A 15,251-nucleotide genomic window follows, 5' to 3' on the forward strand; every position below is an offset into this window, starting at 1 on the left:
CACTGGACTTGGGACAAATTTCCCATTTTAGGAGAGAATTGAGACTGCAGAATGTCAACATGGCAGGAAATGAGAACTTTATACGGTTGGGTTTGTGAGTAAAGAAAGCTCAACATGGGTCCCAAGCAAGCCATGCTCTGACACTTGATGTGAAGCATGTGGGGAGGGGTGGCTCTGGATGAGATGTCAGCATCCAGAGAGTAGGAAGAGGAGAAATCTGCTTCTCAGGCTGTGGCTTTCAATGAAAACCATGGCCCTTACATCTATTCCATTGACCTAGACCCTAGACACAGTCTACACTCTGTAAGAAGTGTCAGGAAGGGGAAAAGACAGAGGCTCAGGAGAGACACTGATCTGGATTCCTGGGAGTAAGATATTTATTAAAAGTGTCAATAACGCCATGAACAGAGAGAGAACAGCAAGCACAGCCAGGCTCTCAGGCCCAGAGACACACAGGAGGACCTTGGTTCCAAGGAGAGCATGTCGGAGTCCCCATGACAGAAGTGGGGGTTATCCAAGAATGACTTTCACAGGAGAATCCTGCAGTCATTAGCTCTGACTTCCAGAGAGAAGACACGGATGGCTGTGGGATGCAGGTGTGTAATCACCAATAACTACTTTGATGTGAACTTGCCTCCCTGGTGAGAGATCCTAGCAGGAGAGCCTGTTATTTAAGGAAAAAAAAAGATTATTTTTCACCACGATCTGGTGGCCGACCAAGAGACAGTGTTCTCTGTATACGATTTGGGTCCCCAGAAATCATTCCCAGGTCACTGGGCTAGGCAGCAGACTCCATTTCCGACTGAGCTATCTCCCTGGCATATACTATGTTTCTTCCTTAATGTGTAATTTAAAATATTTCAGGTAACATCAGTTTGGAAAATATTATGTCCATGATTCCTCACCTTGAGAAATCCCCCTACTTTTTAAAGACACAATCTTTCACAGGCCTGAACCTCACCAGTTGTTCTAGACTAGATGTTCAGCCAATCTGTCTCTGCCTGTCTCTTGCTTGACCAGGGTTGGAATTGCAAAATCCTGCCACATCTCTGGGTGCAAGCTCCTGATCCATCAAACTCAGGTCCCCCTACCGCTGTGCCATGCATTTCTGACTGAATCATCGCTCTGGCTCCCTTCCATGCCTCTCATAATGAACTTCCAAGCAGTTCTTCATCTGTCCCTTGAGATGACAGGCACTCACCTTACTAGGCTTTAGGCTTTACTCTGCTGGCCTGTAGGAGAAGAAATTGTGTCAGTGGGTCAGCCACATTGATTCTCATTCCTGCCTCTCAGCTGTTCTCTGTGTGCAGACAATAGGAGGGGACCAGGGCATCACACAAGTCTGCTCCATCCAGGTAGGCACATGTCTGAGAATCCGCAGGACCTGACACCAGGAGTCAGCCTAATTTCTGTACAACACAGCATGTCAGATGACTACTAGTGAACTCACCCATATCCTGTCTCCCTTTCAGTCCTTTTCCCTACTCTACTTTCTTGTCACATCTCTGCATTCTCTGCTCTGCACTCACTGTGTCTCCCTCTTGCCTCCCTGAAACCTTGCTTTCTAGCTGACCCTCTCAGTGTAGGCTGCTGCATCCTGCAGTTTGAGACTCAGGGTTTTATTCCCATTCAGACTTCTGTGGTCATTAAGGCTGCTGCTCTTCCACCTCTCAGTTCTTCTCCTTATAATAACAGAGGGCAGAGCCTGTCTGAAACATTGGGATGCACATTTAAATGTTCATTTGTAAACTCCCATTATACTCCAGCATCTATGCATCTCTATCCTTATCCTGTAGTCCCAATGGCTTTAAATCAACTCTGACTTCAGTTCACATGTAGGTCTTGTATTGGGTGTACAAGACATTTGGAGCCCAGTGGCCTACAGCTTGCTATGTAACTGTAGATAAACTTGAATTCCTGATTCCCTTCTCTAGATTTCCCAAGGGCTGGAATTATTTTGTACCCATCTTTGTCCCCATTTTTATTTCGTAGTGTACCCATAAATATTTGAAGACAAATAATTTTTTATACAAAAATGTAATGGGATTTTGCAAAAGAACATTGTATTTTCAAGTGTGTGTGTGTCTGTTTGTGTGTTGTGTATGTATGTGTGTGTTTTGCAGGGACATAATGTATAAACTTTTCCATTCTGCCAATATGCTTGGATTTAGAGTACTTCCCTAATCTTTTTGTAAAATTTACTTTGAACAGAGCATAACCACATGTGAATATTTGAAAATGTGAACACGCATGTGCTGCTAGAGGACAACCTTGGGCATTTTCCTTTAGGAGCTGTCCTCTCTGGATTGTGAGGAAGTTCACTCATTAGACCCAGTAGCTAAGGTGGGCAGCACAGGGAGCCACAGTGATCCTAGCGCATCAGCCTGTCCTAGCATCTGACAACTCTTTCTATGGCTCCTGGTATCATGCTCATGTGACTGTGGAAAAATCACTTCAAGTGAGACACTCCAAGGGGTGTTTCATGATTTCGCTGAGGAGGGTTAGACTTCTGGTGTCCAACTCTTTTGATTGTTGTAGTGTTAAGTTCTCCATACACATTTCTTTCTCTTTCTGTGTCCATTCATTTCCATTTTAGTTACAGATGCCCAACTCAAAGTGGTGTCTCTACTTATACATATCACTTCCGGTAACGTGTTGACTGCAAAAGCTGGTCTCCCCTCATTTCTTCTACAGCAGACACAGTTTTTCCAGATGAACAGTCAGCCCCTGAGGTTCCTGCGTGCCTACTTGAGTTCCCAGGAGCAGGCACTGTGTTCATCTGCATTTGCTCCTCTGATTTCCAGGTGGTCAGGAAGGACAGCAGGCTTCATGCAGTTCTTGAGGAGTTCAGGCATGTTTCCCTCCTTCTGTTCTCTTTACTCTTCCCTGCCCTTCTCCATCTCCCACAGCTGGGAACACTCCCAGTGGAGAAGCTCAGGTGAGGCCTGTCCTGGACAACTTACCTTTGTTTCCACCACAGGAAGATCATCCATCCACAGAGGGGCATGATGACCACAACTTTGGCCATGACCATCCCAACCATGACTCCCAAGTTCAGCAGTGAAGGATTCCTCTGGTCCCTTGTGTCCTCCAGGCCAGCTGTGGGGATTGCAGAGGGGATGATGGAGGGGCTCCCTGGGGTAGTAGTGAGAGCTGTGGAGAGATGAGAAGTGAGAAAATCCTCCCTGGATGAAGTGAGGAATGGGTGAGTGTCACACCTTGTTTCCTTGGTTGGATGCAGGACACAGAACAGCTGTTAGAAGTTCACACAAGGAAGGGCACACATGCTTAAGGCTGAGGCTCCAGAAGAGTAAGCTCAAATGCACAGTCCCCAACTGTCCTGGCTGTGTGTTCACAAATTTTCATTGGCTCACAGATAACTAAGTCAGGAAAATACAGTGATTTTTTTTTTACTTAAATGTATGTAACATACAGATGTGGTTAATTCACAGTGAGTTTGGTCCTTGGACTCAAGAACCTGAATTTGGTCTCCAGTATCAATATCAAGAACCTGGTGAAGTGTGCATGACCTTGCTCCTAACCCAAGAGAAAGAGGCAGGCAGAGCCCTGTGAGTGGATAGGTAACCTGGTCTATGTGTCTAGTTCCCTGTCAAACAGAGCCAAGAGAGCTGTAATCCTAGAGCTGAGGAGGTGGAGACAGACTTGTCCCTGTGGCTCACTGGCCTGCCAACCTAGCCTCGATGAAAAACTTAAAGCCAGTGAGAGAGCTTGTTCCCCAAAGTAAGGTGATGAGACCTTAGGATCTCCTCTAGACACTACATACATAAACATATGTACACACACACAGACACACACAAACAAACAAAAACATATATCTGCCTTTACAGACCCACATGTTCATATACACCGAATATGCCAACATGTGTAAAAGAAAAAACACAATTTTAACTTTAGGTGTGCAGCTCTGTCCAGGACAGAATACATTCCTTTGCTTTACACAAATAACTGAGAAAATTTTTGCAATATTTACCTATTTGCAAATTCTAAACCAGGGGTTCTAGACCTGTGCATCATTATCCATCATGGATTACATATCAGGTATCACACACTTCATGTATTTCATTGTGATTCATAAAAATAGGATAATTAAAGTTATAAAGTAGCAATGGTATACTTTTAGGGATGTGGGTCCCCCATTTTAGGGATGTGAAGAACTGTATAAAAGATTTGTAGCTTTAGGAAATTAGAGAATGACTGAACTAGACACATATATAAAATGGATACTTTCTCTCTAACTCCAGGAAGCAGCTATCAAATGCTACTACAGGTCAACATGGTAGCTATAATCTGCACAGATAACTGTGCTGTGCACATCCTCTCATAGTTTGGTTTAGAACAGTCAGGAGGCACCTCTGGATGTTGTGGCACATGCGGTACTGCCCACAATCAGGAGGCAGAGGCAAGGCAGATTGGTGTGAGTTCGAAATCAGAAGTGTCTCTATACTGAGTATTGGAAAAGCTAGGGCTACAACCTGAGAAACTGATATAAAATAAATAAACAAGATAGAAAAAAACAGGAAATAAAGAAGTACTCACATTTAAGAAAGTGGGGTTATGGGGAGCAACAGAGAAAGGTTGAAGGAAACAATGCAGCAACACACAGGACCCAGATTCTGTTGGTCCCTATGTAGGAACACAAGTCACTACAATGGGCTCAGGGATCCCACTCCAGGGGACTCCAATTCCTTCAGCATCAGAGAGGCTGGAGGGATCAGAAGACAGAGCAGCCCAATCATGGAAATGGAAACACTTTCTTAATCATGTCCTAATGACTGAAGAGACTGGGGAGAGAAGATAGGTGTGTCCTGGGGAACTGTGAGGTGAAATGAGGGACTATGGGGACATGTGCCAGTTACAGTTAGACCTGAGAACACCAGAACTTCCAATGGCCCCTACTATATGTTCTGTGCTGACATTGGAGCTATGTGAAGAAGGTGCACAGAGGTACCAACTAGAGACCTGCCACAAAAGCAAGAGAGTCAGCTCCATCCTGGAGAATTATATTCACCTTGAGGTCACAGGTGAAAGAGGACAGGACTGTAGTTAGTTTTGTCAAAATAAGGGTGTAAACTATGTGGTACTGAAGCCTAGAGTCTAATCTGATTCTGTCTGAGCAGAGGATGACAGACATAGGAGGCAACAAAGACTTCTCCCAACTGCAAGGAAAGATGCTGGTGGCAGATGTTTGGGCAGAGCCGAGGGAAAGGAATATGAAAGGAAGCTCAGACTTGTGGACCTGATGTGATATCTAGGGAACAAGGAAACCACATGTGTCAAAGCCTGAGCCATGGTGACTCACCATGAATGATGAGTTTGGTCCCAAGCATTGACTGCCAAAACTTCATGCCTTCAGTTGTTTGCAGAAAAACTCGGCCGAAGTATGTGGACTGGTCATTCTTTTTCAAGTTCAGGATTCTGAGGACTCCAGATGTCTCACCCTGTGTCCAATTCAAGATGAGCCGGCCCTTAAAATGCTCATGAAATAAAAGCAGTGTAGAGTTGTAGATGGCTTCCCCAAAGAAATCCTTCCATCTCCAGGCTATGCTCATATTTGGATCCTTGGCCAACTCCCAAGGGAAGTAGAAGGAGAAGGGGATCTCGATGGAGCCACCTTGGATTCCAGTGAGGTGTTCTGGTTGGTTGACACCATAGTCATACTCTTTTGGATATCCTAATGAATTCCCTGGTAAGGACAGGGAGAGTCTGAAGCCACTGCAGGGATTTAAAGGACAACCCTGAGCATCCTGAGCCTTCATCTGAAGGGAGGGGTGGGTCACAGGGCAGGACTGTCCATATGGCTGCGGAGCAGCAAAAAGAGGGAAGGGTTGGGTTGTGCTCACTCTGAAGGTTGAACTCTTAGGACAGAGAGGGCCTGGCTGGCTCCTCTACCAGACACTGTACACAAGACACCCACTTTTCCCAGCCACTCTGCCCCCTCCTCTGGTTCAGTCCCTGATAATGAGGCCCCCAGCACTCACCAGTGTGCAGACATGCTGCTGACAGCAAAAGAAGGAGAATCCAAGCCATAGCCAGATTCTGTTCAGGAAGTGAGACCAGCAGGGCCATCAGGAAGTCAAGGATGACCTGTCTAGGGACACTGGAGCACTCAGCAGTCCAGAGAGAATCAGGGTAAATAAAAACACATGCTCAGAAATTCTCAAGTGGAGAACTGAGTTTGACAGGACAATCTCCACCTCCTTGTGGCCAGCAACTTCCTTTATTGATCTGACTTCTTCTTTTCCCACGTTGCAGAAGATCCGCTCTTGTGGTTAATGAGAACATGACAGGGCTCTTGGGCCCAGCCCCCACGTTGGGCTGAGAAACCTATACTAACCCTTGTCATAGCAGGTTCTTCTTTCTTCCACATTGACTGTCTACCTTATTTACTCTATTCCATTTCCTAAGTGGCTTGTAATCTCTTTGCCCCTTTCCTCTATATTTTCTCTATTCCTTCCTTCCCCTCCTCAATCTCTTTTGTATTGTGTCCATAACTGTTCCAGTAAAAAAATTTAAAAATGGTTTCTTTTAGACCACATTAGTGCCAGCACCATAGGGCCACAAGGCATCTGTTGGATATTTTCATTTCAGTCAACAAAGCTTCTCACACACTATGTTCCATCCCATATCACACTGCCGATGGCTACTCTCTGCGCCTAGCAACAATCTCTCCAGCCATCTAGTTCCCAAGACAGATTGACACGGTGCCGGACATACACATCCCAATTCCATGGTAGACCAGTGTGTACAGTCACAACACAATCTCTTGAACTCAATTAAATCACCACAAGAAAGAACACACAACACAATAACCTCTGATCCAATTGATAAGATATAAATGTCCACCTAAATAAGATATAATTTGCTCATCTAGACACATAAAATCATGTACACATACATCTCTTAAGAATAGTCATAACAGAGGTTGGGGATTTAGCTCATTGGTAGAGCGCCTGCCTAGCAAGGGCAAGGCCCTGGGTTCGGTCCCCAGCTCCGAAAAAAAGAATAGAAAAAAAAGAGTAGTCATAACAACTTGTAAATGTGCAGAGAAAAGTCTCTACCTCTGCCTACATGTTCTCTCAGCTGCCCGCCCTCCCTCCCGCTCCAGTCTTCTCCTCCTCTGAAAATTTTCTCCTGCCCATCCTTCCTTCTCATCCAATGACAGGCCTCATTCTATCTTGTACCTGCCTTCCTGCATAAAGACATCAACATATATTTCACCCTTTCTGTCTAATTAAAAAAAAACTTTTCTCTTAAATATAAGCTGAGCACAACTATTATCATTTTGTACATTAAACATATAAAGAAACCTAACACCCAGTCCAACATGTTATCAGTTAAACAGAACATTGAGTTATCCATTCCAGCTTAAGAAGGCTTAAAATCTATGTTATATCCTGGCAAGTTTGTATACTCTCTGATAACTATCTAATTAAATATGTATTGTCAAAGTTAAACAGCATTGGTAGGCTTTGAGACTATAATCAGTCTTCAACCCCATCAGAAATCTGAGAATAACCAAATATCTACACATATAGGAAACCTAACATGGCTTCCAGAACTGAGACAGGCTGTTCAGACTAATCTCCACTAGCCCAGTCCTCTGTTAGCAACATGTGAGCTCAAGTCTTCAGCCTTCTGCCCAAAAATTAACTCACAGACTCTTGAAATGCAGAAATCTTTTTTTTTTATTCTTTTTTTTCCGGAGCTGGGGACCAAACCCCGGGCCCTGCACTTGCTAGGCAGGCACTCTACCACTGAGCTAAATCCCCAACCCCTGAAATGCAGAAATCTTGAAGGGCTGATAATTCTGGCTTTGCAAACATTTTCAGTCAACTATTTTGCAAAATGTCGACCTTTTTGGCCAGTATTAGTCTGTAAATAAAATAGGCAGTTCCTGCCCATTGGCTACCTAGCCACAAAGTATTACCTCACCTGGAGGTAGAGATGATCAATTTCTTCATTAAATCCACCAAAGGGGAACTGTTAGGAGCAGATATTGCCCAGGATCTTCTGGCTTTCATAGTCTCTGGTAAGAAGTCCAGTGTAATTCTGATAGGTCTGGCTACATGTTACTTGACCTGTTTCCCTTACTACTTTTAATATTCTCACTTTGTTTTTTGCATTTGGTGTTTTGACTATTATGTGATGGGAGGAATTTCTTTTCTGGTCCAATCTATTTGGAGTGGATGTTTTGGGTTAGGAGTTACTTGGTTTTGCATTTTCCTTAACGGTTATGTCAATGTTTTCTCTGGTATCTTCTCCCCCTGAGATTCTCTCTTCCATCTTCTGTATTCTGTTGGTAATCCTTGTGTCTATGACTCCTGATTTCAGTCCTAGATTTTCTTTCTCAGGGTTCTTTCCCTTGGTGATTTCCTCATTGTTTCTATTTCCATTTTTAGATCCTGGATGGATTTGATCAATTCCTTCACCTGCTTGGTTCATTTTTGTGCTTCCTCTTTAAGGGTTTCTACCTGTTTGCCTGTATTGTCCTGTATTTCCTTAAGGGAGTTACTTATTTATGTCCTTCTTAAAGGCCTTTAATGTCATCATGACTTGTGATTTTAAGTCAAGATAATCCTTTTCCAGTGTTGGGTTATCCATGGCTTGCTGTGGTGGGGAACTGGGTACTGATGATGCCAAATGACCTTGGTTTACGCTGTGAAGGTTCTTGCCCTTCCCTCTCGCCATCTGCTTATCTCTGGTTTGAGCTGGTCTTTCTCTCTCTGACAGTAGCTTGACTCTCCTGTAAGTCTGAGTGTGAGCACTACTGGGAAACCAGCTCTCTCCCAGGGGTATTCGGGTACAGAGAGCGGTGGTACAGGGTCAGCTCAGGGTGAAGGCAGAAACTGGAAGGAATCTGTGCCAGATTGCTCCTCAGTTCCAGTATTCTGAGGCCTACAGGAGGGTTCCTCTTCAGCCAGGAATGTGAGCAGAAGTGGTGTGATGTGCATGAAGCAAAGGATTGTATTCTGCTCTTGACTGAGCTTTACCCATATGGCTATTTCATAGTTCTTCTTTTACACATTCTGGTATATCCAGTGTGTGTGAATATGTGGATCTGTTACATCAGATGTGTGTCTCTGTGTTGATGTGTATGCATGTAAGAGTGTGCATCTTTGTGTAAGAATCTTTGTCTGTATGTCTCTGTGGGTATATGTACGTGTGTGTGTGTGTGTGTGTGTGTGTGTGTGTGTGTGTGTGTGTGTGTATCCCTGTTTGTGTATCTATGTTCCTGTGTCTCTCTATATCTGTCTTTGTGTGCATGCATTGGTTTATGCATGTTGAGGCTAGAGGAGAGCCTAAGGTCTCATCCTTCTCATTTTTTGAATCAGGCTCTCTCACTAACTTCAATTTTCCCATGGAGACTAGATTGACTGCCCAGTGAGCTGTACAGACAAGCCTGTCTGCACTTCCTCAGTCCTAGGATTACAGCTCACACAGCTCTGTTTGGTGTGGAACTAGACACATAGACCAGGCTAACTGTCCACACACAGAGCTCTGCCTGCCTCTATCTCTTTTGCTAAGATTAAAGGTTTTGCTGGCCTCTTTATATGGACACTAGAGGTCAAATATGGTTCCAAGGCCCAAGCAGCAAACTCAAAAATGGGGTAACAAGGGTTATATTAAACTTTCTGTGTGATAGGTTCTGGGACACCTTCATTTGCATGAAGAGAAATTCCATGTGTTTGCTGGACCTGTCCTTAGAGCCCAAGAGAAAGTTAGAACTGTAATTCAGCCATCTTTCTCTGTGCCTACTAAAAGAGTGTAGGAGGTGGTGGTGGTATAGGCTTCTTGCTCCTGAACGCTCAGACCTGTCCTAACTCAGCTGGTGTCAAGATAAGATTTTCAGGGTTTGGACACATCTACACCTCAGCCTTACTCTGAACTAGCTCCTTGGTTTGCTTTACTTTCTGATCTCTCATCTACTAAAAAGTATCATTAACTCCAGGAGCAAAGAAAGAACAGCACAGTTGAACTCTCAGGACCAAAGACAGACTGGATGATCTGAGTTCTGAGGACAGGACATCAGAACCCATATGGCAGAAGTGGGGTTATCTTGCGATGCCTGCCCAAGAATGTTTGGAAGAACAGTCCTAGAGCCCTGCATGTTCTAATTCCCAAGATCAAGAATTTGAAGGTGTAAGATGCTGATGTGGGTTCACCAATTACTACTTTGATGAAAATTCTCCTCCCTGGTGAGAGAAACTGGCACCTGGAGGTCTGTTAGCTGGGGACAAATAGACAATGTCTCACCAGGAGCATGTGAGCAACCCTGAGAGGCAGAGGAAAATTGTCCAAAGTCAGTTTTCTCTGTGTACAATTTGGGTTCCCTGGAATCGCATCCAGGACACTGTGTTAGGCAGCTGACTACATTTCCAACTGACATATACTATTGCTTTTCCATTAATATGGAATTCAAAATACTTTACTTCAAATAAATTTAGTGAATGACTGTAATTTATGACCTTGAGAAATTTCCCTTTCTTAAAAGGGATCTTTCATTAGCCCTGGAACTAATCAATTAGGCTAGAATAGTGGACTGCAAACCCATGACTCTGCCTGTCTCTTGCTTGTCCAGAGCTGCGATTACAAATTTCTGGCACATCCCCGGGGTTATAATGTGTAAGCTGGGGTTCAAAGTCAGGTCCTTCTACCCATGTCCCTTGCATTTCTGGCTGAATCATCTCTCTGTCCCGCTTGCATGCCTTTAGGAATAAACTTCCCAACAGATCCTCAGCTGCCCCTTGGGATGGTGGGAGCGCACCTGTCTGGGGTTTAGTCTTTCCTCTGCTGGCCTGCAGGAGAAGAAACTGTGTCAGTATGTCAGCCAGACTCGTTCTCAGTCCTGCTTTTCAGCTGTTCTCCGTGTTTAGACAACATGAGGGTCCCAAGACCAGAAACAGCTCTGCTCCAGCCATTGGGGACAGGTCTGAGAATCAGTAGGACCTGAAGGTAGTGTTCGGCTGACCTTATGTACAGCACAGCAAATCAATGGAAAAATCTACTGGTCCACTGACCCATGTCCATGTCCCATCTCCCTTTCCCACCTTCCCCCTGCTCTGACCTCTTGACACTTTCATGCCTTCTCTGCTCTGCCGTCACCATGTCTCCTGCCACCCTGCAGATTCAGCCTTAAGTTATGAATCCAAGTCAGACTTCTGCTGTCTCTTATGCTGCTGGTCTCCCTCCTCTAAGTTTTTCTACTTAACATTTAACATTGTTAAATGGTATTTGTAAACCCTCCACCATCTATGCATATCAGTCCTTATCTTTTAGTCTGCTAGGTCCCATGGTTTTAAATCCGCTATGACTTCAGTCCACGCTTGAGTCTTGTGTTGTGTGTAGAAGGTCTTTGGATCCTAGTGACCTATGGTGCCATGCAATTGTAGATAACCTTGAAACACGTTGCATTTTGCAAGGGCTGGGATTATTGTGTCCCCCTCTGTGTCCCCATTTTTATTTCTTAGAGTAACCATGAAAATTTGAAGACAAATCATTTATTTTTACAGAAATACAATTGGATTTCAAACAGGAACTTCATTGTATTTTTAGCTGTATGCGTGTATGTTTGTGTGCATGTGTGTAATTAGGACTTAATGTATAAAATTTGCCATTCTCCAAAAATCACTACATTTAAAGTATTTCTCCAGGAACATGTGTATATGTGCATATGTGCAGACACATGTGGATGGTAGAGGAAAACTTTGACATTGTCTTTCGGGAGATGTTCTCTCTGGATTTTGAGACAGGTCAGTCATAGTTCTCACCCACTAGGGAAGGCTTACAGCACAGTGAGCCCCAGGAATCATAGTTTCTCTGCCTTTCCAAGTATCTGAAAACTCTTTATGTGGTTTATGGGATACTCATGTCCCTGTTTGTGGGGCAATCACTTCAACTGAGACCCTTCAATAGGTGTTTCATATTTTTGCTCAGGAGGATTAGATTTCTAGTGTCCAACTCTTTAGCTCGTTGTAATGATAGGTTCTCTGTATAGATTTCTTTCTGTTTATGGGTCTATTACTTTCCATTTTAGTCACACATGCCCAACAAAAAGAGGTGTTCCTTTTTATAGCTATCACTGCCTGTAACATGGTGTCTGCAAATGCTGGTCTACCCTCAGATCTTCTTTAGCAGCCACAGCTCTTTCCAGAGGAGCAGTCAGCCCCTGAGGCTCCTGCATGCCTCCTTGAATTCCTTAAGAGCGGGCTCTGTGTTCATCTGCATTTGCTACTCTAATTTCCAGGTGGTCAGGAAGGACAGCAGGCTTCATGGATGCAGTCCTTGTAGAGTTCAGGCACATTTTCCTCTTTTTGTTCTCTTTACTGGTCCCTGCCCAAGCCTGCTGCTCTCCATCTCCCACTGCTGAGAACACTCCCAGTGGGAAGTTCAGATGAGGCCGGTCATGGACCACTTACCTTTGCTTCCACAACAGAAAGATCATCCATCCACAGATGGGGAAGGTGACCACAACTTTGGCCATGACCATCCCATCTATGGCTACCAGATTCAGCAGTGAATGATTCATCTGATCTCCTGTGTCCTCCAGACCAGTTGTGAAGACTACAGAAGAGATGATGGAGGGGATCCTCATGGTGGTGCTGAGTGCTGTGGAGAGATGAGAAGTGAGCAGACCTTCCCTGAATGAGGGAGGATGGGTGACTTTCACATCTTTTGTCCTCTCTGGGATGTGAAATGGGAAACAGCTGTCAGATGTTAACACAGAACAGGAAACACATCCTTAAGACTGAGACTCTAGGAGAGCAAGCTCAAATTCACAGTTCCCAACTGTCCTGGCTGTGTGTCCACAGATTTTTTAATTGGGTCATAAATAACTAAGCCAGAGAAATACAGTGAATTTTGATGTAAACTTAAGTAAGTAACTGATATGAATCATCCATATTCTACTTGAATCTTAGAACCTGAGTTTGACCTTGAATATCCACATGAAGAACCACCTAAACCTTTAATCCAAGCCCAAGAGGTAGCAGTAGGTAGAACTCTGTGAGCTGACAGCCAGCCTGTCTACTTCCACACCAAACAGAGCAGAGTAAGCTGTAACCCTATTACTTTGACAGTGGAATCAAGATTGTCCCTGTGGCTCACTGGCCAGCCATCCTAGTCTTCTTGTGAAATTTAATGCCAGTGAGAGAACCAAGTCCAAAATAAAGTGGATTAGACCTACAATCTCCTATAGCCTCCACATGTAGATGAACAAATGTGCACACACAAACACACACACACACACACACACACACACACACACGGCTTAATAGACCCAGATGTTCACACAAACTATGTACAAAATGTGTATAATAGAAACTATATCATTTAAGCTGTACAAAATATCTCAGTCCAAGGCATAGGTCATTCCTTTACTCTACAAACATCATAGACCAGCAGTTCTCAACCATTAGGTAAGTATCTCACTGGGGTCCCATAACAGGTATCTGGCATATCAGATATTTACACTATAACTCATAACAGTAGTAAACTAAGAATTATAAAGTAGCACATGGTAGTGTTTTTATTGGGTGTCACAACATGAGGAACTGTGTTAAAGTATCGAAGCACTGGGAAGGCTGACTCAGGAAACAGCTATGTTTTCTCTGTCCTGTGAACCCTAAAAACTGGTTTGAGTTTGCATTAGGTCAATGTCAGCTGTAGCCTGCAAAAATAACCAAACTACAGGTATCCCTCCTGTAGGTGGACCTTGATGTGATCATAAGCTACCTCTGGAGGCACATGGCTCTAATGTCAGCACTTATGACACAGATTCGAAACAGATTTCTGTGAGTTCCAGGCCAGCCGGGTCTACATACTGAGTATAAGCACAGTCAGGATAAATGCTACGACCCTGTCTTACAAAAACTTAAACACACACAAAAAAAAACAACAATAATAACAAGAGCAACTAAGGAAGGTCCTGATAAACACTGCAACTCCTAGCATCCCCAGCTGCTATAGGGCCATGTGTAGGACCACACAGTGACTGGGCTTGCCCTCAGTGTTCCATGGGGAGGGTGCAATTACATCTGCTTACAAAGAGCACAGGGATCAGAAGACAAAACATCCAAATCATGTCAATGGGGACATTATTTTTTAAGAGCCTACTGTCTTGTGTGAGAGAGGGGAGGGTAAGGGAGAGGAACGGGAAGTTGGAAAACCGAAAGAAGACAGGACAGTAGATAGGGAGATATGAAAGATGTGTCCTGGGGAACAGGGAGGGAAAATGAGGGACTGTGGAGACAGGTGGCAGTTACACTTAGACAAGAACACCAACATGATCCAGTGATACCCACTATATGTTCTGGGTTTAGGTCAGAGCTGTGTGGAAATGCTGCATACAGGGACCAATTGGAGCCCTGCCACAGGACCAAGAGTGTTAGCCATATTCTGGACACTTTCATGCACCTTGAGGTCATGGGGAAGGGTATACCTGGGCAGGACAGCAGTTGCACTGGGATGAAAGGTGTGAGATAGGGGGTAGGGCACATGCTGAAGCCTAGGGAGTGAGTGTGGGTCTGTCTGAGCAGTGAATAAGAGACAAGAACAAAGGAGTCAGCAAAGACTTGACATGATTATGCAGAAAAGATGCTGCTGGAAAAGGTGTTAGCAGGGCCAAGGGAAAGGTATGTGAAAGAAAGCTCAAAGCTGTGGAGCCTGAGGTGACATCTAGGGGACAAGCAAGCTGCACATGTCAAAGCCTGAGCCATGATGGCTCACCATGGACAATGGAGAGTTGGGTCCCAGGGATCGACTGCCATCTCTTCCTATCTTCTGTGGTGCTCAGAAGTATGTGGCCTGGTCATTCTCCTTCAAGTTAAGGATTCTGAGGAGTCCAGATATCTGACCCTGTGTCCAGTTCAGGCTGAGCCCGTCCTTGAAGTGCTCATGAATGAAAGGTAGAGTGGAGTTGTAGATGAATTTCCCGTGGTAGTCTTTCCATCTCCAGGCTATGCTCATCTGTGGATCCTTGGCCAAATTCCAGGGGAAGTAGAAGGAAAAAGGGATCTCAATGGAGCCACCCTGGACTCAAGAGAAGAGAACTGGTTTGTTAATTCCATAGTCATTTTTTCTTCTGTATCCTGCTGAGTGCCCTGGGAAAGACAGGGAGAAGAACATGACCTGTGAACTCTTCCTGCCTTTGCCTGCTCCCTCTGGCACAGTTTCCAACTCCCTGAGTTTCATGGACAGGGACTGTAAAGCTACTCCACTTTCTAAAGGAGTCT

General features: G+C 44.4%; 1 protein-coding gene and 1 long non-coding RNA gene across 4 annotated transcripts; both read right to left on the reverse strand.

The window, feature by feature from the left end:
• Nucleotides 1–353: 353 nt before the first annotated feature.
• On the reverse strand, nt 354–6,961 carry Pilrbl1 (paired immunoglobin-like type 2 receptor beta like 1). 3 transcript variants are annotated; one of them, NR_172124.1, is made up of 5 exons: nt 6,000–6,172; nt 5,321–5,704; nt 2,964–3,153; nt 1,202–1,409; nt 354–664 (listed from the first exon to the last, which is right to left on the reverse strand). NR_172124.1 is itself a non-coding variant. In XM_039089745.2 (5 exons), the coding sequence occupies exons 1-4, from the start codon at nt 6,011–6,013 to the stop codon at nt 1,220–1,222; spliced, it is 630 nt and encodes a 209-aa protein (XP_038945673.1). In that variant the 5' UTR covers nt 6,014–6,961; the 3' UTR covers nt 354–664; nt 1,202–1,219. The 3 variants fall into 3 exon arrangements, 2 of the variants coding, with proteins under 2 accessions (XP_038945673.1, NP_001381321.1); XM_039089745.2 differs by having other exon boundaries at nt 1,202–1,232; nt 5,321–5,733; nt 6,000–6,961; NM_001394392.1 differs by having other exon boundaries at nt 1,202–1,232.
• Nucleotides 6,962–9,186: 2,225 nt separating this feature from the next.
• On the reverse strand, nt 9,187–15,079 carry Pilrb-ps3 (paired immunoglobin-like type 2 receptor beta, pseudogene 3). The gene is made up of 3 exons (XR_010056495.1): nt 14,746–15,079; nt 10,787–12,627; nt 9,187–10,294 (listed from the first exon to the last, which is right to left on the reverse strand). It is a non-coding gene; the product is annotated as a paired immunoglobin-like type 2 receptor beta, pseudogene 3 (long non-coding RNA).
• Between the last annotated feature and the right edge of the window lie 172 nt (nt 15,080–15,251).

The sequence above is a fragment of the Rattus norvegicus genome, chromosome 12 (genome assembly GCF_036323735.1).
Source record: "Rattus norvegicus strain BN/NHsdMcwi chromosome 12, GRCr8, whole genome shotgun sequence".
NCBI lineage: Eukaryota > Metazoa > Chordata > Mammalia > Rodentia > Muridae > Rattus > Rattus norvegicus.